Source organism: Microplitis mediator, chromosome 9 (assembly GCF_029852145.1).
Source record: "Microplitis mediator isolate UGA2020A chromosome 9, iyMicMedi2.1, whole genome shotgun sequence".
Lineage (NCBI taxonomy): Eukaryota > Metazoa > Arthropoda > Insecta > Hymenoptera > Braconidae > Microplitis > Microplitis mediator.
The window spans coordinates 3,507,701-3,534,759 of record NC_079977.1 but is presented as its reverse complement, the minus strand read 5'-3'; the positions used below and the strand labels follow the sequence as shown (position 1 = coordinate 3,534,759).

Here is a 27,059-nt window from a genome sequence, read left to right as displayed (position 1 = left end):
ATTTTGATTTTTCAGGTCCGCTTAAGAATGTCAAGTACTAAAATAGGTCTATTCAAGTATGTTGAGTTCTTAAAGCGAAGTCAAATTTCGACTCGGGTGATTTTTATAAAAAAAATAATATTTCAATAACCTTTTAACTCATAAATATATTTATCATACACGAAGGTAACTTTTACATTTAACCAAGTGTCTGTATTGTAACCACATTGACATGGCGCGAAGCCATAAGTCATATTTTAAAAATCGAATACTTAAGTTTTAATAAAGAATTTAAGAATTTATCCTACCAAATGAAATGAATCGTTTTTACAGGTTCTAAAGAGATGTTAAATTTTTATTTTTTAGAACCTATAGGAGCTAATAAGAGTATAAAGTATGAAAAATACTAATTTAGGTCCACTTAGAATGTCAAGTACTAAAATAGGTCTATTAAAGTTTTAGCATAGTTTAATAATTTAATGGGAAACAAATTTATTGTAATCTGTTAATAAACATTAATTGAAAAATATATCGAGTTTTTTATTACGTCATTTACTTCATATAAAATGATTTTTCGTTCATTAATAAATAATATAAACTTCAAAAGAGAAATCTGTATAATATAAAATATATATATACATATATACGTTTATATTGTACAGCGGTGTCATGTTGCTGTCAAATACAAAATTCAACGTAAATAATGTGAATTTATGATTTCGATTGTAAAAAGGAGAATAAAATGAAATTTATCGGCAGCTCGTACAGTTACGCAGAAAATAACAAATTCAACATTTTGAGCTGTTTTTATATTTATATATACATATATACATATATATATTCATAAAATGTTATACGCATATAATATATACCCATTTATAAGAGAGAATGAGTTGAACGACATGTCGACCCGGCCAGATTTTAATTATCGATATCGATTTATTGGCAATATATAATAACGCCGTTACGTGCCGCCACATGTTTATTTACATTGATGGTGCCAGATGGAAACATAATCCTTGCTCACGAATATTCACGTCAATTTATTCAATCCAGTACAATAGAAAAATACCTTGCTGTACTTTTACATCATGTCTATTGTAATTATATTACCTATCAATATCATCCTATATATTCATAACAATAATGTTGATTTTGATTCCCTTCAACACCAATTATAAAATCAAAACTGTCAATATTCGAGGGAAGAGTTTGAATATTTAATGATTCTATTAAATCCAAGAGAAAATTATCTTCTCAAAAAAATCATCGAAAATTATAATTAATAATTTTAAATCGCTCTGTGTTCAAAAAAAAGTTTCGTTATCTTTCAGTAAAATTTTTTTTTCAAATTTGAATTTCACATAACGACAAAAGTTTTCGGAATGAAATTTTCATTGCCAAAAGAAAAAAAATATGAGATCTGTGAAACTTGTGGACTAGCCCTGAAACGTCCCACTGTCAAGCTCTAGAAATTCAAAAATCGAATGAATCGCGCGTTTTCCAAAAACTGGACCAAAGTCAATTTCCTTTTTTTTTGAAAACTGAATTTTTCAAAAGTAAATTAAATACTGATAGTAAAATGACTAAAGAAAAAACTTTTCTCAGCCTACTTTACCACATTGCAATGACTGATTACCAATATATATATATATATATATATATATATATATATATACAATTAACTGAAAATTTAATATAATTAATTTTAAGCAACAAAATTTAGATTATTTAAGAAAATTTCCAGTTAATTGCGAATAACATACGACTTAAGTGAAATATCGAAAATTTTCTCTGAGATAAGTTGTAGGAAATAAAATGCTTTACAAAAAATGTCCTCTAAAATTTTCGAATAAAGTTGATGGTTGCGTCAAAAAATTTAAAAAATGTACAAATTTATCGTCAATCTAACGTTAACTTCGAATTACTTTGGAAGAAATAAAAATATCGAAAAATTATAAGAGACCTTTTTTGTAGAGCGTCAAATTTCCCATAAGAGTATGTCTTGAACATTCAAAAGTATTGGTCCCACCGTGAGCTACAAAATTCCAAAGCTTAAAAAATAAATTTTCCCATATTATTTAAACGGGAAATAGAAAATCGCGATGCGGCAGTTGTTTATATTAATATTAAGAGCTCAAACTTTCACAGTATTTTTTTTTCGTCATTTCCAACAATATTTTCGATATAATGAAGAAAAAAAAAATTAGTCGATTTTTCTGAATCAGTCTAATATATATATTTAACCATACTAAATTAACTTGTCTTCCCACATTTCATTCTTCAAATCAATCAATTAAAAATTATAAAATCCCATAACCAACCGAAAAAAAAAATTCCCTTTCATTTCGTACTATCCCAGTTAACAAGTCTTTTTTTATATAAAAAAAAAAAAAAAAAAAAGAGAGATCGACAAACCGTCGAGTAAAACGAGTCATCAACGAATGAACATACACAATTTTACTCTCTATACATGCAGCCACCCATATACACACATACACACACCCACACACATATATATACATACATACTATAGAACAGAGCCAACAAGAGCTAGTGAGTGAATGACAGACAGTACGGACAGCAACCAGACAGGAGACTGACAGCGCGGCGGCAGGCTGACAGCTCTGGCCTCGCTCTCTGGTCGCTCTTCATGCGGTCATCGTAACATCAAGTAATACCAGCTACCGGCATACGTGTTGCTTCTCATCTCTTGTCCATCAACAAAAACCAATCCAGTTCCACCCTCTTTATCTTTTATTCTTTTTTTTTTTTAATCTCCTACCTATACTTACTCGCTCACTCACTTACTTGCATACCTAACTTCCTCATATATATATATATATATATACACTTATATATGTATGTATAGAAATCATAATTACGAGTATTAATTTATTATTATACAAGAATTGCTCAATATACACTAAACGTCAGAATATAATGTTAATCAGTTACCGTTGGCTCATTAATAGCACCTTAACTAACACATAAGTTGTGCTAACGATGTACACTGCTCATTAGTTAAAAGCAAACAAGTAACATTGGTAATTACGCATGCGAATAAGAAAACAGGATTGCGGTATTACATACATATATGCGTTACTTTCTAGTAAGTATGTATGTATGTATGTATGAATGTATGTATATACAAAAGGTGAGGAAACAAGAGTGAAGGAACCGATGAAGGAGGTGAAGTCAATATATACGACGACGAGTTGGTATAAAACAGAAGATAAAAAGTTATAATGAAGAAGAGAGACAAAGTGTTAACCTGCGGCAGGTGAGCGGTTAAAGTTATATGGTTTAGTTGTACCAGAGGAAAAAGTAAGAGAAAGAATATACATACAGATGTATATTATATATGTGGATGTATGAAAGACAGCCGAGGTTACCATTATATCCACAGCCTTGAATTACAATGCCCTGTAATGACACGGCGAGACTTTACTGTATAATTTATGTCCATAAAAATAAAATCATAATTACAGGGGGCGAGGACTGCGAAAAGACGGGTAATAATACATGGCTGATGTAGTGTTTTTGTTGTTAGTCTTGTTGTTACTCGTGTAGTAGTGCTCGGATGATGATGGTAGTGGTGATGGTTGCGTGCCGTGACTCTTGACGCGGCAATATTCTACCTTAAGAAGCCATACAACACCAACCAGGTAATTCTCTCCTCTCTCGTGTATATCAACCGTCAAATAAGAAAGCGCCAGAAAATAAGTATATATTTATATGTACTATTTTTTTTAGTCCCCTTTCCGAAACGATATTTTTCAATTGAAAGAAAAACTTTTGAAACAAACTTCTTGCCCACATAATAATCTTGGTGAACTCTGGCGCAAATCTGGCGATCGGTGTTTTAGTTGTCTACGTCTTTGACGGAATCTCGCAGCAAACACGATAAAGATTTCCATTTGTGTTATGTTGAATTGCTTGCACATTTCTTCAGCAAAACTTGCGACAGAAAAAATTCCGATGCTACTTTAGGTACACAGAAAAAAACTATGGTTCAAGAAAATATTTTGGAAGACAAACGGTTTCGGGAATCAAGTCAAGATTTTCTTGAGCCAAAAGACTTTGTCGTGGTCAGAGATTTCTACTTTATCTGAGAAAATTGAGGTTTTCAAAAAAAAATTCTTGATTCAAGAATATTGGCGCGAAAAATTTTACTCGCCCTAAGAAATTTTTTGCATTATGAATTGAAAATCAAAATTTTCTTGAAGAAAAACTTTTTTCTAGTTCTAAGGAAATTTTTGCCTTCATGCCATACACGGTAAGAAATGCATGGCATTCAAACCATGCTGGTATGGTCTCAAGTCCCAGAAGTATGGCGTTATTTACTATACTGTATAGTACTGGAGCTATTGTATAGCTCACACGTATGCATAGCAGGCACGGCGAAACAGCATGGCCTGAGACCCATACTACAATGCCGAGAGCACAATGCCACTAGTTTTTCCCGCCATAATTTCTGGCGTGTCAATCAATGTATACTATCGTATTACCACCAAAACTATATAGATGTCGTTGGACTAGGTTTATCGGCCAGAAGCAATGTGGATACGACAATGCCGTAAGGGCTTGACGGCCATACTGACATCACGGCGTTCGCGCCAGCTTTTGCCAATGTTACTATGCCCGCAATGGTTGAATCATCTATGCATACAAGTTTATAACCTATAAAAATCTTCGATACCATACAGTATGGCGTTCGAGCCTATACTAGCATAGTGATATCCGCAAAATATTTCTTACCGTGTAATTAAAAATTTTTTTGCGCCAAGAAATATTTTTTTTCTATTTAAGAAATTTTTTCTTGACTAAAGAAAATTTTCATTTTTAACTCATGATGCAAAAAATTTATTAGAGTAAGTAAAAATTTTTTTTGAGCGAGTAAAATTTTTTTGTGCCAAGACATCTTTTTTTTCTGTGTAGTTTTACATAAAAAAAAGGATTAAATTTTAGTTAAAATCAATAGCTCAGATATCAGAGATAATTTAAACTGCGCGTTAGTTTGAAAGAGAAAATAAGAGTTAATTGTAGAATAAAAAATGAAATTGAAAGATTTATCAATCCAAGACAAGTATATAATGAGACGTTTTTTTATTTTGCTGTAACACTGGAAAGACTTCCTGTAAACCTATTAGATAAAATATAAACCGTAAAAGGATAATCATTCTACAAACGTTTCGCGTGGCAGCGAACAACGTGCTGCAAATCGTCACGAAACTATAGACTATATTCATTCCACTTCTGTTTCAGTCTATTCTTTCTCTCTCACTTTGCTTGTCTCGTATCGTGAAACGAGTAGAATGGCGGGGCAATAGAGGAGATTGCGCGTTGATGAATGCTCCCATTACACGAACACCGCTAGTTACTTCTCGCTGATAAACTGCAATCATTACTCACTTTCCTGGCGTGACCTTATTTCCTTTTCCCGATCATCTTTATCATGAGTTTACATGTATACATGTTTGCACACACCATTAACAGTAAATATTTTATTGATAATAATCAAGTATCATAAATTTATTGTTATTAGATCAATATATGTATATATTACATTCCAATTAAATTAAATATATTATTTAGCATTGATATTTATTGCTATTATTGATGCAGAATCAACAATTTTATCGAGTGATTGATAATTTTTAAATAAATTTTATTTAAGCGGAATTTCCTTATGAATTTTTGTTAAAAAACGAAAAACTTTCACTGTATTTATCGCAGGTTTAATTCCAAGACCTGTATTAATCATAATCTTGAGGACGAACCGAAACTGATTTACGTGCAAATGCTACACAGAAAAAAAGGATTTCTTGGCGCAAAAAATTTTTATTAACCCCAAGAAATTTTTAGCAATTTCTTGGGGCAATAAAAAATGGTGACAACGGAGTAAAATAAGAATTGACATTAATCGTCTTATTGAATTGTCATGATTGTCTATTGTTACACTGAGAGGAAAAACATCTTTTAGAAAAATTATATTTTCTTACTACAAGAAATTATGCTGTTGGAAATTTTCTATCTAATATATTTTTAGGGAAAAGATTTGAAGATTTCATTAAAAATCGTTCTCTTAATCGAAGAAATCTAAGCTCAGCTCGAGACATTTTAATCTTTTTTTTGTAGTGTAAATAAATTTCGATGTTCTTCTTTCAAGAAAATTATTTTTTAATTCAAATATGGAATCAATAATGTAATAATTTTGATTAATTTACTACTTGCACTATAAAAAATCGTGAGTGAATTCGGAGTAAATAGAGAGTTTGTTTTTCTAACAGAGTAATTTCGGAGTGATCTGAATTTGATTTCAACCCGCATTCACTCGGATTCGGAGTTTTAAGGGTGTAGTCTAGTTGGTCATTTTTGAAGAATCTTTTTCGATTTTTTTACATTTTTTTAATGTATATGTATCCAAGTATTGTGCCAAATTTTTATGAAGTTCCGAGCAATTTAAGTCTATTTTTCTGAATCTAAAGGTCGACAAACACGATTTTACGCGTATCGAATATGTGAACTGCCACAGCTTGGACACATCAAGAGAGTGCAGAACGGAAAAAAGACCAAATTAGAAGCAAACGAAAGTTTTGAACAAGAAAAAGGAACTTCGTATGGTGCAGGCATCACAGATTAAATTTTGGTAAGATTTTTTTTTTTATTTAAAAAAACTTTAAACGCGTTTATTTCGAAACTACGATTTCGCCGACGCCAATCACGATTTCTCTGGAACCCGTGGGCTGATCCTTCTGAAATTTTAACCACATATTCTACACATAAGTACTTACAGGATAGACTAAAATCATATAAAAATTTTGATTTTAACTAATTTTTTTTCACAAATAACAGCGAAAAAAAAAACACTTTTTTTCATTTTTTTAAATTTTCGTTAGATAAAATTAGTAAGAATGGTCCAAAATTAATATCGTTAGTCTATCTCGTAGCCACTGTCATACCGAATTTAAAACACTTCGATTTTTTTGTTTCAGATAAGCCGTTGCTGAAATATCTTGATTGAGCCGACCTGCCTTTAAATTATGGCGCTCCGTTAGAGTACACCTTTTGTATGAACATACTTATAAAAATGAATTAACAAATTTTTTTTTTATAATTCAAGACTTCATTTATCATCCCTAACAGTGTTTGTATACTTATCTTTCATAGCAAGCTCGCAAGAAATTCCCAAAAATAGACTATTTTTTTAGCCTACGAACTAGACTACACTCTTAATATTTAAATTAACTCCTCTTCGGAACAAGTTTTACTCCAAGGGGATCAAGTAAATGAACAGTCACCCGCTCCAGATTTACTCCGCATTCACTCCGAAAATTTTTTACTGTATAAGCAAATACTGATTTTTCAAAATTCAATTTTCTTTCCGTCTAAGAAAAATTTTCAAAAAAATAGACACTGACTCAACCGTATTTCCGTTTTCGCCTAAACTTTAAAAGTATCTTAATCTCTTACACTTCATTACTTTATCTTTTGTTCTCAAGTCACCTCTTTTAATTTTCGAGTTTACGATTAAAAGAGATCTCGACACAGCTCTACGTACATATACTTCCTTTTTTTTATTATTAGATTATTACATCGTATTTATTATATCTTTAAAACTAATCTTTACAAGTGATCGTACACACTGATATTAAATTAAATTAAATAGCTGTTTTATAGCTCCGTCAATAACTTACAATAAACCTTGAGTAAGACCGTGTGGGAAGTACATACAGCTAAAACTTCTATAAGCCTGTCAATTTCACAATACACGTGGTTAGAACCGCAGGCGTCAACATTTAAACGTCGTATTTGTAGCTAACATCAATAATTCACACGCCAACTGTCTCTAGTTTTGCCACTGACTTCCATTTAAAAGCACTTATACTCGCATATATATATTTATATAATACATAAATATGTATCTGTGCATGTACTTTTAGCTTTTTTAAATTTGATTCACGTAAAAAAAAAAAAAAAAACTTACGTAATAACAATTTCTGAAAGATATTTTTAAAAAATTATTAATACGAGTAAAAAAAAAATAATAATGAGTCAGGAAATGATATATACCGGACGTATAAATACATATACAATATAATATAGCATTAAGGTATAAATATATATGTATATGTATATGTATTTATAATATATATACAAACACGTTGAACGCCTACGGACGGTGACAGTGCCGGAAGATTTATGACGCTATAAAATATCATTTGTATTTCACGTCGAAGCGGGGGTTTGATTAATGCACCGAGCTGCGCACGATGAATAACCGACATGTTGTTATAGTAACATCAATCTTGAAGGAAGCGCAGAGGGTGTAAGAGAGAGAGAAAATGATCCCGCGGCGTTGATAAATCGCGTAGATTGGTCTCACGCTGAGATACGATCGGTCACTCTCCCACGATTCAATCGTTGGCACTCGCGCCGGTAAAGCACGACAAGACGGATAAGACAAGACACTCGCGTGTCGTGCTTTGTCAATCGTTATTCAAGCTACCAACACTCCATCTATCAGACGGTGTTTAATTTAAGGGCAATTAAGGGTGAGTAATAGAAACGTTTCGTTTGGATTTTGAAATTAAAATGTCAAGGAAATCGATCGATGACAATTTTGAGTCGGAATTTAAGATTCTTGGTTTTGAACAAAATTATGCCTACAACATTTAGTTGGTGACTCATAGTAGCCTATTATATGTAGAGTAGGGTGTTTCAGAAAAAACAAATTTTTTTTGGTATTCAAAAATTAAAGTATACCTGAAAATAAAAATTTTGGTGCCAATCCGAGCTCTTAATAATAATATTAAGGTTTGCCTCGATCCATTTTTCTATTTTCCATTTAAATAACATAGGAAAAAATTTTTTCTTTTTTTAGAATTTTCTAACTTACAGACCACTCAACGGATTTTTATGCGCAATAAAACTTTGTGTAGGAAATTGAACGCTCTACGAAAAAAGTCTCTTATCATTTTTTGATAAATCCCACTGTTCAAAAGTTATTTAAGCTTCAAGTCAAATTTATAGTAAATTTTGAAATCTTTTCACTTTCTGGCGAAACTATCAGTCTTATTACAAAATGCCATAGATACTTTTTTGTAGGTAATTTTATTCCTTACAAATTATTACAAATAAAATTTTTCGAAATTCCGCATTGTTTTCAATTTATTTTCATTTCAATGTCAAGCTCTTAAAATTAATCAGAAATCTATTTTTTTAAGAGCTTGACATTGAAATGGAAATAACTTGAAAACAACGCAGAATTTCGAAAAACTTTATTCGTAATAATTTGTAAGGAATAAAATTATCTATAAAAAAGTTCTCGTAATATTTTTTGATAAGACTGATAGTTTCGCCGGAAAAGTAAAAAAATCTCAAAATTTACTATAAATTTGACTTGAAGCTTAAATAACTTTTGAACAGTGGGATTTATCGAAAAATGATAAGAAACTTTTTTTGTAGAGCGTTCAATTTCCTACAAAAAATTTGTTGTGCATAAAAATCCGTTGATTGGTTTATGAACTGGAAAATTCTAAAAAAAAAAATTTTTTTTCCCGTGTTATTTAAATGGAAAATAGAAAAATAGATTGAGGCAAACCTTAATATTATTATTAAGAGCTCGGATTGGCGCCAAAATTTTTATTTTTAGTTATACTTTCAATTTTTGGATACCATAAAAAAAAAATTGTTTTTTTTTTTTGAAACACCCTAACGTAGAGTATAGTTCAAAATTCGCGGAGTAAATCCGGAGTAAATGCGTATTTAAATAAAACCCAGATCACTCCGCTGGAAAAACAAACTCCGATTTACTTCAAATGCGGAGTGATTTTTTTTACTCCTGATTTGCGAGTGAATTCGGATTTAAATAAAATCCGTAATCGATCTAAAATGACTCCCAATTTTTGCCATGTATCGTAATAACATCAATTAAATAAAGTTCAATAACTTGAAGTAACAAAAAGTGCCTCGATATGAGTGAAAAAAAAATTTTTTTCTCCACCAACCCGTACAGGGCTATAAAAGAAGGCCTTAGAACCCCGGAAGCGGAAAGTTACTGCCAAACGATTAACTCGAGCCGCTTTGGAAAGTGAAGCCAACATCAGTTAGCAAGCTCCCAGGGCAATACGTTTCCTCGCCCTTATTTCCACGGTCGTCCATCATCCGAGAAACGATGATTTTATGCAGAAAGCGGAGCCGGGCGTAACGCACCGTAACGTAGCCGGCTAACGCGAGGTAATATATCATATACAACAGAGAGTAGTCGTTGTACAAGGTCTGGATATACATATATGAACATTTATATTCCTACCTATATATGTATGTATGTATGTAAACGCCCATATACGATGCGAAATGTACAATAGTCTGTAGACTATACTCCGGTACAATGCTAACTAAACCGCGAGACTGGAATAGTGCCGTATGAAATTCGACCCCTAGCACTTGGGAACGCGCGACCTGCTTGCGAGGTCATATAACTAACGCCAATATGCCATTGGTTTGAATTCAGACCATGAAAAGGTTTAGCTATATGGTATACCAAATAAACCTGAAGGGAGTCAACGTGTTGTTGTGTGCATTGTAAACGCTGTTTATGTGCCCCAATAATTTACCAGTGGGGGTTTTCGAGAGCAGGGGGTCTCTTGTACTCAGGACGAACGAGACTTAACCGAGGAGAGCAAGAGAGAGAAAGATGAGAGTGTCTGGACGAATAAACAGGGACAGAGATTTACGCGAGAACACACTCAATGCCCTTTATATGCACATAACGTATGGTCGGGCTATAGATCACAATTATGGTGTAATGGGTGGTGCCCACTCTTGTATTCATATATGGATGCGATATCATTTCTGGTTGTCCCCAAGCTCATGACGGTTTTTGTCACTAGGTCTTTTGATCCTAAATGATAATTCTTTTGAAAGCAGCTAAGGTATTTTGAGGGTAATAAATATGTTTGAGCTTTGAGAAGTTGATTTAGATTTGAATAAAAAGGATCATGGTCATGATCAAGTATTTTGGACTGAGATTATTTTCAAATTTAGGGTAGATATCCCCATTCACTTAAGTCTCTTTAGTTGACAGGCGTGAGAAATACTCGTTGATAAATTTAAAAATTAAATATACGGATCAGCGATGGAAGAGACTAAGTAATGATGATAATTTGATACCATAGGAATTAAGACGGGCGCCAACTTTTCCACAAAAGGACCAGTCATTAAACTCGTCACTAAAATTTCACCTTTTTAACCCCCTCCCCCTCGTCACATTTTTTGCGATTTCTCCTATTAATATTGCGTCACAAGTGACAGACCCCCCCGTACATGCTGTGAACGTCACGTTTCCTAAGACCCCCGACCCTCCCTGTCAAATCTAGTCACATTAAGCGATACCTCCTCTCCTTCTTAACAGCAAGAATTAAAATTTACAGTTGCAGATCTGGAAAAAAAACTATGAACACCACGAAGGAAAGTAGGATACCCCGATCCGCGAATTAGCCACCCCCGTCTGCGGCACTATGCAATTACACCTGCAGACTAATATCTTCTACTTTCTTTCCTTGGAATACAATCGATTAAAAACTGTCTCGTTTTGACCGACTACAGACATTCAAACTCAAAATTTTACCAAATCCGTCCAAAAATACCATCTATTTTTGATTCGCAACACTGACATTAAAGCCGTAATTGCAGCCGCAACGTCATCTAGCGTGAAGCTATCAAGTTACTACACCACTACAGATTCCTGCAAAATAGCTATTAAATAAACCGCCTTCTCGACCTTACTCGATTAAATTATTACATTAAAGCCCACCCAAGCATGATAATCCAAAATAGAATGACGTACCTCAAAGTAAAGGCCGGTCAAGCGTGATTGGGCACTCTCAACATTGCGCCCTCGGGTGCTTGGAAATATGTCTGTAAAACGAGCCAACCCTGTGGTCAAATGAAATTATATTTGAGATCACAGCTAACTTTACAGCCTTGCGGGTTAAATCCTTCGTAAACTTATATTGCGTCATACATGTATATTATATATATATATATAATATATACATACATACAAAGCATATATAAATTCAAGTTCAGCAGACAACTAAACCGCCTGAATAAACCCATAACGTCAGCAGACTAATGTATAAAGTGTGCTGTATTTAAAGCTCAAGCAAAAGAGGTACTTCCCGAGGCAACAAAACAACAGAGATTTACTTGGCGCTGCAAGTCATGTCCGTCACACCATACATAACCCGCGGATTTTTTAAAATGTCACCAATAAGCTTGAAATACTTATGATGCGATTAATAATTCTCAAGGTGTGTTCATCAGGTAAAAAGGAAAGGTAGATAGCCACACACCATGAGCAAGTTGTTATATTGTATGTGCCAGAGGCTCGAGGCCGTGTTCCCTGTCAGTAACAACTCTCGTCGACGCGCTTGTACAACCACCACTTCTCTCTCTCTCCTTTATATATATAAATATACACGTACACGCAGAAACTACAACCGCGAAGCTAACCAACCAACCAACATAACAACTAAACAACCAGCCAACCAACCAACCAGCCCGCGGGACCTTTTACAAATATATAAACCTGCTATTTCCTCTACGTAGCACACAGCCGATGACTCGACGCGAGGCGTCGCCTTTCCACCCAATTAATTTATCCAACGTATGGCATTCATGTATGTAGATATTTATATACGTGTATGGATATATAAATGTATAATGTATAGATGTACGAGTAGCGCGGTGGCGACGACGGCAATTTATTTAGTGCGGCACGCCAAGCGCGTGCACCCTCGTGTGTACGGTTTAATTGATGTTGTAGGATCGATGTTGCGGAGGGTCGCGGCCCACCTGGCTGTGGGTTCGCACGTTACCCTGTCACTGATTGAGGACCGTAAAACCGTAAAACCAACCAATAATAATTGTTTTATATCGACGAGAATGGATAACACGACACATCACACTCACGAAATGTCCTCGTGTATCGTCACGCGGATGGTATTTACGATTTTTAAAATATGACTTTTATGGGCTTCGCGCCATGTCAATGTGGTTACAATACAGACACTTGGTTAAATGTAAAAGTTACCTTCGTGGATGATAAATATATTTATGAGTTAAAAGGTTATTGAAATATTATTTTTTTTATAAAAATCACCCGAGTCGAAATTTGACTTCGCTTTAAGTACTCAACATACTTGAATAGACCTATTTTAGTACTTGACATTCTTAAGCAGACCTAAATAATCAAAATTTAACATCTCTTTAGAACCTATAAAAACTATTCATTCTCATTTGGTAGGTCCGTTTGGCTGTGGATGCGCGCGCAATTTTTAGCCAAACGGACCTAGCAAAAAGTTTGTATTTTTTAAGACGCTATATCTTCATAAATAGTAGAGATAGACGAAAAATATTTCAGGCATTATTCGTGTATTTTGATGCAAGAAAGCTAATTTTGTCATTATTTAAAAGCTATCAATTATAGTTTTCTTGTAATTTAACTTTAAACAATTAAATTGTTTATAACAAAAAACTGGACCACCGTAGAACTTTTTAATTATCAAAATCGGTTTCCTCGCATCAAATTACATAAATACTCGTTGAAGAATCTAATCGACCTGATTTCGCATACAGCCAGAAGAATAGCGGCGAAAGGACTAAACTCTTACATTAGTCCTTTAAAATCTAATTTGCTTTTTTCTTTAATTTAAAATCTTTCGGTGGACGCGTCGAAGCCCTGTTAGCACTCTATACACTTAATAACTTATAACGATTCTATATCAGAAAAATATCATCTTTCTTTTTAAATTTAAATTGATAGGTTCAAATAAATATGTTAAACCGTAGGTCTACTAGGTCCTAATAACTAATGTAGAATTCATAGGCCTAAATTAGCTTTTACAGTATGTTTAGGCTCTGATAAGTATTAATAATTTTAAATTTTGACGCCTATATAACAACTAAACGTAATTTTCTCCCGTAACTGACATTTATAGGATTTATATAGATGTTTCTCTATACAAATTAAGTGCTCAGTGTCTTTTTCTTTCTCGATCCTAGAAATTCTAGGTTCTAGCAAGGTTTTGAATTTCGACTCGGGCGGGCCCACATATAAATTTGAAAAAATTATCTCTCTTTAAAAAAAAAGACATTATTCAAATAAAATTTAACGTTAAACAAAAAAGTAAATAAAATGTTTAGAAAAATTATACATTAATGTATCTATGATTTATGATAAACGTCAAGTATAATTTAAACGAAAAGGTTTATCCAGTAGAAAAATAAATAAATAAATAAAAGTTAAATAGAAAATAAAAAAAATAAAATAAAAAGCCAACACGCACAGACTTCCAACGGCGGCGGTGTCGGAAGATTTACGATAATGGCAGAGATACGGAGGGAAGATTTATTCGCGCGCGATCGAATGGAACGAAGGCTCGTTAGTTAGGTTTGGGTTAGGTAGTCGATATGGATGTCAGGCGCAATTCGTTTCGTAGCCTAATTATAAAAGCGTCCGGGATCTCGCGTCGGCATCGTTTCAAGTTTTGGTACGTTAAACTCACTGAGACCCCCGCACAGATTTTTTTAAATTATTCAGCCAGAGGTTCCCGAAGAAGGATAAAATATATGTATATATATATATATATATACTTAGTTCGATGCACGAATCAATTGTACAAAAAAAATTTGAAATTTATTCGATTAGATTCATTTTATTCGAGCTCGAAGATGTGATGCATTATCATAATTAATGCATCACATTAATTAAAGACTTAAGTTGAAGAAGTTTATGGTTATTTTGTAATTAAATTGACTGTTAATAGTCACGTAGGTGACTAAATTACAGATGAGTTTTTATATATTTATTTATTTTTTTTTTCAATGAAAGTTTTCATACTTTTACGATCCATTTTAAAAAAAATATTTATTAATGAATGTAATTATTTACGATTATTGCAAATTCGCAAGGTCGAAAAATTGATATTATAATTTTGGTACCTCATCAAAAACGCATATATTATTTTTTTTATAAATTTTGTCAACAGCAAATTTATTAATGTGAATTTTATATCGAAGATATATATAAAATTTTTTTTATAAACTTTAAGCTGACTTTTGTGAAGCATAAATATATCAAATAAATACTTTAAGATAAAATTATTTCAACACATGGCCGGTTTACTAAATACATAAATAATTAATATCTTATTTTAGTTTAATTAATTACGCTCACACAAAATATATAACTGAAACTTAAATTTAAATTTTTTATTTCAATCTTTGTCATCAATCTTTTTTTTTTTTTTTTTTAACTACCAACGACATAAAATTTACATATTTGTAACAGTTTTAACATTTTAATTAATTTAATGCTCGTTAATAATTAAAAATTGCGGTAAAAAAATTTCAAAAATTCCTGAGAATATTTTTTCCCGCCAGTATTTTCAATTACTTTGCCCTACAAAGGCCTCAAAAATGTGGGAAAATTCTTTGCAGCAACAATTTGAAAAAATGAACTATTCCATGCATAGAGAAAATTCCCCCAGATTTTTGGGAGGTCCTAGGATCCATAAAATTTTTTTCCTCCCCCTAAACTGTAAAAAATTGGGAGTAAATTCGGAGTGTACGCACGGTAAGAAATATTTTGCGGATATCACTATGCCAGGGCTCGAACGCCATACTGTATGGTATCGAAAAATTTTATAGGTTATAAAATTGTATGCATAGATGATTCAACCATTGCGGGAATAGTAACATTGGCAAGTTGTCGCGGGCGCCGCAATGTCAGTATGGCCGTCAGACCCATACTGCATTGCCGTATTCACATTGCTTCAGGCCGATAAACTTAGTCTAACGACATCTATATAGTTTTGGTGGTAATACGATAGTATACATTAATTGACACGCCAGAAATTATGGCGGGAAAAACTAGTAGCATTGTGCCCTCGGCATTGTAGTATGGGTCTGAAGGCCATGCTGTTTCGCCGTGCCTGATATGCATACGTGTGAGCAATACAATATCTCCAGTACTATACAGTATAATAAATAACGCCATATTTCTGGGACTTGTTACAATACTGTCTTGGAATATTTCACATACTATTTTAGTATCTGTTTGAGACCATACCAGCATAGTGTTAAACGCCATATTTCTTACCGTGAGGGTTTTATTTCAATCCGCATTCACTCCGATTTGGATTTTTAATATTAAAATTAACTCCCCTTCGAAGTGGATTTGACCCGAGGGTATCAAATAAATGATCAGTCATTCGCTCCGCATTCACGCTGGAGTGAATCCGCGTTCGTTCCGTAAATTATCTACATTATACTTTTAGAAAACCTGCGCTAAAACCTCAGAATGGAGTTAAGTAATTTAGGAATGACTAAAAAATCAAGTAAATTTGAATTTGGGAAATTTTGAAAAAAAATTGGCTGCGCGCATCCTATCGCGCACGCGCATTGACTAACAAAAGTTGACTAACCTAAAGAAGGCATCCATTATCCAGATAATTTATATTTCCCGCTAAGCAGAGCAGAAATTCCTCTTTTTCGCACTAGAGATAAAATGTCGCACATCCAGGGAAGAAAATCAAACATTTCAACCCTAATTCAGAAATCTAATTTGGAATGATTCAATCCATGCTAAAGTATATCTCTATATATAGTCAATTTTGCCAACTTTGAATTGTTTCGGATCATGTTTAAATTATTTCAAATTAGATTTCTGAATCAGGGAATGACAATTTTCTCACTCTACTTCGAATCAATCGCCAGTTTTACACACGAGTAAAAATGTGTAACTAATGGGGTTAAAATAAGAAAATTTCTTATTTCATCACTATAGAAGAGACCATAAAAAAAATTCAATATAAATTTTATTTAATGCTCAGAATTTTATAAAGGTCACAGCAATTTAATCATCACATTTTTAATAAACTCCAAAATCGTAATTTAAACGACATAAATGATATAACTGCACTTTTTTATTGATTAATAAAATATTCCAAAGGTTAATATATGAAATTACGTTTTTCCATAGATAAAAAAAATATAAAAAAACATCATAAAAATCAAATTTATGTACTTAAAAAATATTTTGATCATAAGCTTAAAAAAAATTAATTATTTCCATCAATAAATTTCATATATTCCATAAATTTATCTTTATCAATAATTAAAGACAACGATCTTATCATCACGGATTTCTAATTAACTGTCGGTTAAAACTATACCGTAATAATAAAATAATAATTGGGTAAACGAATAATGAAACAGGTACTTGAAAATTGATTGGACTTGGACTTGTCTCAAGCTCTAATGAACACAGAGATATTCTGCCAAGATTTCACGCGCTGCATCACGAAACCACTCAAACTCTCGGGTCTGATCAGCCAATAACTTGACAAGGACTTTACTCAATGAGTTAAACATAAACATGTATATTCGTCCACATAAATATTCACATTTACATCCATATAATATGCAAGCCAGTTAAATATATACATGTAAACATCCATCTATATGTCTATCCAACCATATCCATCCATCAATACATGTATATATATATATTCATCCATATGCATACAATTACACGTGCTTAAATACATTTATATGTATATAGATTTAAGCGTATCTAATGGAGTCAGTAAAATAACTGGTAAGTGGTTATTTGAGCAAGTGAATGTAATGTGAATGATGCAGCGATTTGGTCTTAATACGTTTTCAAGAGGCATCTTGTAATGCCGCCGCTAATGCTCTCCCGACATTTATTATAAAGTCGCTTTCTCTTATCGCTCAGTTTCACGTGGCCCGTAATATATGTATACATATATATATATATGGTGTGTAATAGTATTTCTTTGCAAGCGCTACTTGCAGAACCTTTAAATTGGAAATGTCAAACACCCGCTCAACGATGTAAATTACGATTGCTATCTATCGACTACCTCCTCCGTATGTCACCGGAAATTTATTTCCTTCGTTATAAGAACCAACCATCCACCAACTACCACTCAACTGCTTCCTTTTCCATTTGTTTTCACGCGTTTAAATGTACATGTATATTTCTAAGCACGTTGTAACGGTTGTACACAAAAAAAAATATTTTAAATTAATTCGATTCCTAGTTTGTGTAGTGGCGTATTGCGTTAAAAAAAAATTTATAATATACAGGTAAAAGGAGTTTTTGGCGCACGAAAAGTTTTGCATTATGAAGTAGGGCTAGAAAAATTTTTCTTGGCTCAAGAAAATTTTTTCTCTCCCCAAAAAATTTTTTTTCTCTAATTCACAGTGCAAAAAATTTCTTAGGGCAAGTAAAAATTTTTCGCGCAAAGAAATTCTATTTTTCCTGTATACTCATGTTACTTTTTTACAAAGATTTCAGTTTTTTTCTCAAATAATTATTTATCTCATGTCATTTAAACAGGGAATCTTATTTAAGCGAGCGCACGTTTTGAAATTGAGTTGAAGAGCCCACTAAGTACCCAATTTTTTCATGTTACATACAACGTAATTTTTGTATGAAAACGAAAAAAAAATATCGCTTCTATTCGGCACAGTCTAATAGGGGAAGGGGGGGGGGGGGCAAAACGGGATAGGCCGGCAAAATGGGATACCCTCAAAATTTCGTAAAAATTTTTTTTTCTCGAAAAACTTTTGAAAATGGTCAAAAATGACATCTAATATTTTACACTATCAAAAGCTAAAAAAAAACATTTTTATATTTTTTGCGAAAAGTATAAATGAAAAAAAATGTACAAATTTTGTCGTACTACAAATTTATTTTTATGAAGTATCACAAATTAAGAAATTTATTTCTTTAATTAACTCAAGAACAATAACAACAATAATACTAATAAAAACTCTAAAACTGTAACATTGGTAATCATCATAATTTCAACTGTTACATTGTAACTTTCATAATTTTGTAATGTATTATAACTTTAGTGCTATAATATCACATTAGTAACAGTTATGTTAATTTTCTAATATTCAATATTTAATTATTTCTCTTATAAAAATAATTTCTTTGGAATGAAAACTAACTAACATTATTTTTAACATAAGTATTAAAATTTATAATAAATAACGATAACGATATATAACTGATTCATCGTTAATGAAAGGTAAATCTCTAAAATTATTCACAATAATCACAGATAAATTGAGTATCGTCGTCCGAAACACGTAAATTTTATTACTTACATCAATTTAGAAAGACATTATTACATCAATTTTATTCACTTAAAAAAAAAAAAAAAAAATTTCACTTTTTTTTGGGTTATTCCATTTTGCCCGCAGAAAATAAAAATTTGTTTTCTGATGGCAGTCTAAAATTCGTTTTATTTATTTCAAATAGAATCAAAATGAAGCCAATTTACGATATTTATGTCCCTAAAAACTAAATTTTTCGTTAAGTATCCCGTTTTGCCCCCCCTTCCACTACTTGTAAATTTTTGAGCTCCCTGATTAAACAACTGAATTCGACCGAATTAAAAATTTTAATTCTGTTGAATTCTGCAAAACAGAATTACATTAAAAAAGAAACATATGCCTACATGTATATAAATATTAGATATAATAGTGCTGGTAATTACAATGAAATTTAATCTCTCAACTATTAAACGCAATTAATTAACATGGAGCTACTCTATATCCTTAATTAAGTCACTTCCAAAGATATACATTAATCATGATACACTCATGTTCTAACAACAACTACATACATTACACGGTCTCATGGACTAATCGCCTAGTTAACTGCTAATTAATCACAAAACCCTCGGCTATTCAACCACCCCCGTATCACAATGACGTACCAATAATATACCAATCATATTCCAGTGATGTGGAGACAAAGGATGAAGCCTCTCATTATAATGATATTCACAACAAGCGTATGATAATCACGAAGGCCATTTGCCTGATCAACGTCCAGCCTTATACAATATACATGTCCTTCTATATAGATATATATGTATATATATAAACATAGGTGACACGGATGTACAATCCCACGTTTCGTGATTTATACGACAGGGCGATGAGTACGCGATGGAAGACCACGTCCTATCCCTGACGGAAGCATGTACCGCGCCATTAAATTCAATACAGGCACCCGGGAACTCCCGGTAGGCCCATGTAAACTCGCGTCATGTATAATATCCCTCACATACCAGCCTCTATCGCTCTAGGTACATGATAATCCGACGCATAGTTACATACATACTATATTTATATTCGTCTGATATATATTCTTCATTAAATTGTGTGAAATTTTACTTCAATTTGAAGTCAATTACGCGGGTTATTTTTACGTGTTTTTTAAATTTCCAGGTGATAAATGTCATGGAAATTAAAATCAGTTTTTATTTGAATTGTTTTTTTTAGGGCCATAAGTCAATTAATTTTAGAGCTGATAGTTAATATGAGATGATACTAAAGTTAGCCGACGTCTAATAATTTTTGGATTCTTTTTTCAAAACAATAAATTATAAAAAAAAAATATGTGAAAAATTGCACCTGTAGTTTTTTAAATTTTCTATATGTGCATATTTTTAGTTTATCGATACCATTATTAAATATATGTAAATAAACATAAGTTGGTATGAAAATAAATATATAAACAATAAATATGAGTGTTAACAGGCATAAGACAATTTTTTAACTATGTATAAAAAAATTAAATAATTAAAAGAATTAAATTTGAAAAAATACATGTACTGATTTTTGAATTGTCTGCACGTGCATTTATTTTATTTTATTATTTAAAAGTTTTAAAAATTGTCGGATGTCCGCTAACTTTATTGTCTTACAATAAATAATTATTACACTTAAATTAGCCGACGTCTAACAATTTTTGGATTTTTTAAAAAAAAATATTTGAAAAAAATGCACCTACAATTTTTTAAATTTTCTACGTGTGAATATTTTTATTTTTTTTTTTTTTTAATTACTGTTGAAAAAAAAATTCGAAAATTGTTGATCGTCTGTCAATTTTAGAATCATGATACAAGAGACTTCACGGCAAAACAATAAACAGAATTATCAAAAAATAATTTGTTTTTAAAAAAAAAAAATTACAAAATTTTTTGAGTTAAAATTATTTTTGAAAATGGAAGAAATTTTTAGTCATAAATACTGTAGTTCGAAAAAATTTAATTATTTACATACAGAAAAAAATGATTTCTTGGTGCAAGAAAAATTTTTTTCGCCAAATAAATTTTTTTTCACCATAAATTGAAAATAAAAATTTTCTCAAGTCCAGTAAAAAATTTCTTGATACAAATAAAAATTATTTGTGTCAAAAAATAATTTTTACTGTGCGAGAAAAAAACTAAAATAATAATATTTGATACTTTTTTTTTTATTTGTTGCATTGAACAATTATAAAACTTGTTTTTAGCAAGGGGAGGCCCTGATAACTAGATTGCACTATTAAAGACCTAGAGCTCAAGCTCTTAAAAGCGAACATTTCTCAAAAAAATTGACAATAGAAAATAGGGCTTTAATGTCGGAAGTCATAATATTTGATAACAAAATAAATAAATAAATGCTCATGATAAAAAAAACTATAAATATTTATACCCGCAATTTGCAAAGAAATTATTTAAATAAAAAAAAATAATAACTTACCTCATTATAACTATCATACACTAAAATACATAATTTATATCGTGGTCAATTTTCCGTATCAACCAACCGACATAACGCAATATGTTTTCCATTATCTTAACATACTTATTACAACAACAACAACAACTAATTATTAGTCATGTTAATTAAGCTATTATTTATATTGAATAGGCATGAAAGTAATATAAATTAACTTACAAGTGCGGAATAATTTGAAATCGCATAAATATGTAAGAGTCTCAGGATATATAAAATACTCGGTGGCGTATGAGATCAGGGTATAGAAGAAGGGAATACAGAAGGGTAGAGACGCAAAGAGAATATGATTAATATTCAGTTGATGGTAATTTTGAATCTCGCACACTTGTATCATATATCTATATATATTATTAACTACACAACGTCACTACACACCATACTAACGTTTAAACCAACTGCTCATAAAATTATACAATATTTATGAGTCACAGATGGACATATTTTAAATTATTAACTCTGTCCGTCCGACTGTAATGCATTAATGCGCCCGACTATAATAATATCTTACTAACATTTATTTATTATCAACTCATTCCCTCGTAGACATTATTAATGTTGTCACTATTAATTTCATCATTTAAATATAATTTTTAATTGATGACTCATTAATAGAAATTTATAACACTATTATTTCTTCATTATTAAAACTTTTTTCTAGAAATAAATATCAGTTAATATTTATTTCATTTAAATCAGGACAAAAAAATATTTTTTTGGCTAATATAAATTTTAGCAAAATTTATTTATTTTTAAAATTTATATTATGATGCTAAAAAATTCCTATAACTGTAAATTATGTTAATACTTTTTTCCTTAATGAATATCTAATCTATATGTTTTAATTAATTGTTAATTACTATTTACTTATACTTTGAACTGTAATATTTGATTCCATTTACCGTCAACGATCGAGTGTGTTTGGTCAATAGGAAATCAACGCTGAGGTTGGAAGTTGACAAATTTCTGAAGACAATGCGGAATATTATTAACGAAAAGAATAATATTCAAGTGAATTATTCAAATAAAATATTATCAACAGTATCAATAAATATTAGGGGCCGTTCGTAAAATGAGTCACGCAAAATTTTACTTTTTTAGACCCTCCCCCCCATACATGATATATGGCAATTAGGGGTACAGAAATTTCTATACAGTCAACTACCCGTCATAAGCCTGGCCTAGTTAAATTAACTATCAGTTTCAAAATTAATTGACTTGTAGACAATAAAAAAAAAATAATTAAATGAAGTGTAATAAAAAAATTGTGATAATAATTTTTGACATTTATCACTTGGAAATTTGGAGAAGTATAGAAAATTGATATATATTTTATGCTTCTGATTTGAACTTGTAGACAATTTGAAATACAGTCGACCTGTCATAAGCCTGATCTAGGGAACAGGGTAAATTTTTATTGAAATTTCAGTCTCCGCTACCGCGCGTTTAGTTTTGCTCTCGACTACTCGTTATAAGCCTGTGTTTATTTTATATCATTTTAAACGTCATATTTACGGTTTGTCACATGCGCCAGTGTCCCGATTTTTCTAGTGCTTATAGCGGTACAATAAATACTTATCTTTTTACACAAATAATAAATATGATGACAACGGTATTAATTACAGTAATAATAATAATAATTGTTATTGATCAACATGATGCTCAATAAAACTTTTAAATTGTAATTAATCATTACAATTATCAACAATAAATAATATTTATAAAATTATTATCCGCGAAAGATCGATAGTAAATTTTCATCATTAATTTTGATATTTCGTTCCTATTGTTAGTTTATAATTTATCAAATTTTAACGGAGGCTTATAACGGGATGTCTGCTACGAAACTCAAAAAAGTGGTTAAGTAGTCGCTGTTTGGACTCAGTACCTGCCGATTAAGGGGAGAGACACTATGACCTAGTCGACTGTATTTTATAATATTTATGTTTACAAATATGAAACTAATGACTTTCTATCGTAAGAATCAAATTAAATTTAAACCCTCCCCCTCCATAAGTGCGGATGTATTTTATAATCGGCCCCTAATATTTTGATTAAAAAACAAAAAAGTAAAACTTACGATATGTACGGCTTTATTTCTTCAGCAGTCCATCGATTTTTAACTTTAAATAATTGATTGAATCGCTCTACTATATTATCGGAAAGTTTTGATTCTGGAAACGACACGATGTCTTTTCGTTGCTTATCAGCATTCCATACTACTACCGCTGTACCATACAAGTACTCTAGTTTTGGATTAATCTCTACAAATAAAAAAAAAATAATTCATTAAATATTTGTATTTTTAAATTTTTTAAATGCGCGCGCTTTGAAATTTATGTTTAAAAATAAAATCAACACAAATTTAAAATCTCTCATATTTTGACTTCCGACGTATAATTAATTTTGCAAAAAAAATTTAATGTAAAATGACGTTTGTCTGTGAATAAAAATTATGTTTCAAAAATTAAATTATTATTTAAATGTTTAAGAAAATTCGAAAAGATAAAAAAAAGGGGGTTAAAAAATTTTTTTTTATGTAGACGCCGTTTTGCGAATTTTTTTTTTTGGCAAAGGTCTATACGATAGCGACATCTTTACTGATGAAGAATTTTCTTAATTTGTTTGTTTTAGATCACTACAAGGGTTGGAATCATGACAACCAGGGAGCACCGTTTTTTTTTGTAGCCCTCACTCCACTGGCCTGTAATTCGACGATTTTGCTATTTTTTTATTTTTTAAAAAATTTTTTTTTATATTCTTCAAATCTTCAAATATCAATAAAAATCATATAAAAAAATGTATAGTAAAAATGTTGTTCATTTTTTTTTATCCTAGTTTGAAAAATGCCTAAAATTTAGGCTCCTAGACCAGAATACCTTCTTAAAGTAATTTACCTTCAGGTACACCCATTTTCCAAGCCTCCATAAAACGATTGTAGTCATTAACAGGCGAACTAGCTAATAAAACTTGGGCTAAACATCTGCAAACTTTTTTCTCATCATACGTATACAATTTATCACATTCATTACTATTTTTATTTGCGTATTTATTAAAAATAATTTCAAATATTGGCTTTGGTATTAAATCTTTCAATGCCTCATAAGTTTCTTCCTTGTTTATTTTATTTATCTTCCATGAATTTTCTTCCATAAAATCCAGCATCATTGTTAGTGCTTTAGTTTCAAATTCAAATGAAATTAATCTATAGTAGCCTGAAAAAAATTAATTAATCCCGTAAAATAAATAATTGTAAAATAAAATAAGAATAATTTTTTAAAATTACCATCAAGTGAAGCGATTGAGTACTGGATCAATGCATCTTCTAATTCTTTTTCACTGGCTTGGATGGAATTTATAAGTTTATCCCAATCATACAAATTATCTTTATCAATATACTTTTCATACTCCGGTCCCTTAAAAGACGATGGCTCTAATAAAGTCAGTAATTTTCCAAGCTCTGGTTTACAAGTTGAAACCTACAATTAAATTTTAATAATTCAATTTAATTTTTAAGGCTGTAGGCCTCTTGCTGTTAGAAGAAAATATCTGACATTATGTTGTGGTGCTGATAAAAAATTTACTCTTCAATTACTCACCTCAAAGTAATTATGAAAAATACCTCGCCCAGCAACGTGTTCTATCTCTATCTTCCCACCATCAGACTTAGGAATATCTTTAGCAAATTTTAAATTCGAACAGAGCAATAACGAGTTCGACGTTTCAGCCTCTTCAATTTTGTAAGTACGGCTGTCAGTGCACAGAAGTGCGACATCATCTTTTTGTCCTTTGAAAAATAAACTAACAATAATTATAATTTTTTAAATTCTTCTTATACTTATTCAAAAAAATTCAAAATTTATCATCTTACCTTTTGCCTCGCTCAAGAGTTTCCAACATATGATTATCTAGTTCCAGCAATTTGATGTCCTTGGTACTGAAACCATGACGATAGTCCAGGACTTGGCCTATTTTTTTAACTTGCGATTCGTTTAATTTTGCTAAATTTAATGTTGCGCAAATATCGTCTTCATCTCTGACGTAACTAAAGACAAATATAAAGACAATTATATCAATATATCATCCACTGTAGAAACTAATGAGAGTGTGAATGTTACTGACAAGTGACAGTTTTTTAAATTTTTGAATATATGAGTAAAATGTAAGCAGAAAATTTTAAAAATACGTATTGAGATCAATGAAAAATCAGCGCGCGCTTTTTTTAAATCTCATTATTTAAATTTATTTAAAATTTATAAATTGTCCGCTACATTCACACTCATACTAAACGACTGTGAATGTAGCAGACATCAGACAAATTAAAAATTATATTTATAAAAAATGCACTTATGAATTTCAAAATTTTTCAAATGCGTATTTTTTTAAAATTTTATTTTATTAATTACTTACTCTATTTATTTATAATTTTAAATTTGTCTGATGTCTGCTACATTCCCACATGATACTGAAAGTAGCAGACAATTACCAAGTTTTGAATTTTTTTTCCACAATTTGATTGAAAAAAAAAAATGCACACGTGAAAAATTTTAAAAATTACAGGTGCAATTTTTTAAATTCATTTTTTTTATAATCTGTCATTTTTAAAAAAATTCAAAAAATCATCAGACGGCTGTGAACTTCAGTGTCATCATTCACACCATTCATACTAATATGACAATTTATAAATTTAAAATAAATATATAAATTAATTAAAATAATTAATTTAAAAAAAATCCGCGTACTGATTTTTAAATTATTTAAATATGGATTTTTTAATTTTTATTCTGCTTACACTTTATTTATTTATTCAAAAATTTAAAAAGTTGACAATTGTCAGCCACATTTACACTCATACTAATGAGCAATGAAATGAAACTAAAAAAAAAAACTACATGGCCACATTTAAAAATTCAATAATAAATTTTTATGAATTATTTAAATAAATAAACACTAATTATTAATTAATGTATCAACATACCTCGCACTATCTTCCATTTTAAATAATTTTTATAAATTTCAGTAAAAAATTGTAAAAATATTTATTTGAATTCAAATCTATTCATTAAACTGATGAAATTGTACTTTTATTAATTGATATATATTTATATGTAATATATAAACATCAGTTTAATTACAACTTAATTTAATCAAATAACCTGAGCCGACAAGTAAAGTCTTGACGAGACTGAAATAAAAAAACTAACTGCGCCATTTTGTCAAACATGGCGCTGACAGTTCCCGCCAATTTTCAATTCCGCCCCCTATAAATTTAATACAATCAAGAATATAATTAATTTATTTTTAATAATTACGTATAATTTAATCTCAGTCTTTTTTTTTAAACAATTAAATTTCCCTCTCTTTTTTTTAAATTTAATCAGGAGATTAATAAAAAA

At 30.8% G+C, this 27,059-nt stretch overlaps 1 protein-coding gene and 1 long non-coding RNA gene across 2 annotated transcripts in view; one reads left to right on the top strand and one right to left on the bottom strand.

The window, feature by feature from the left end:
* Positions 1-24,459, top strand: part of LOC130674859 (uncharacterized) — a 163,508-nt gene extending 139,049 nt beyond the window's left edge. Inside the window, exon 3 of the long non-coding RNA XR_008991145.1 lies at positions 24,298-24,459. This is a non-coding gene — a long non-coding RNA (uncharacterized LOC130674859). The remainder of the gene's footprint in view (positions 1-24,297) is intronic.
* LOC130674856 (sister chromatid cohesion protein DCC1) lies at positions 22,415-26,866 on the bottom strand. The gene is made up of 7 exons (XM_057480289.1): positions 26,642-26,866; positions 25,535-25,708; positions 25,263-25,464; positions 24,950-25,142; positions 24,561-24,878; positions 23,744-23,927; positions 22,415-22,629 (listed from the first exon to the last, which is right to left on the bottom strand). The coding sequence occupies exons 1-7, from the start codon at positions 26,656-26,658 to the stop codon at positions 22,527-22,529; spliced, it is 1,191 nt and encodes a 396-aa protein (XP_057336272.1). The 5' UTR covers positions 26,659-26,866; the 3' UTR covers positions 22,415-22,526.
* Between the last annotated feature and the right edge of the window lie 193 nt (positions 26,867-27,059).

Bases quoted from the DNA above. Each gene is read 5' to 3' on its own strand.
- LOC130674856 (XM_057480289.1), bottom strand. The intron at 25,465-25,534 runs GTAAGATGATAA...AATTATTGTTAG, and splicing joins ACTCTTGAGCGAGGCAAAAG to TTTATTTTTCAAAGGACAAA. The intron at 24,879-24,949 runs GTAATTTTAAAA...AATTTTTTTCAG, and splicing joins CTCAATCGCTTCACTTGATG to GCTACTATAGATTAATTTCA.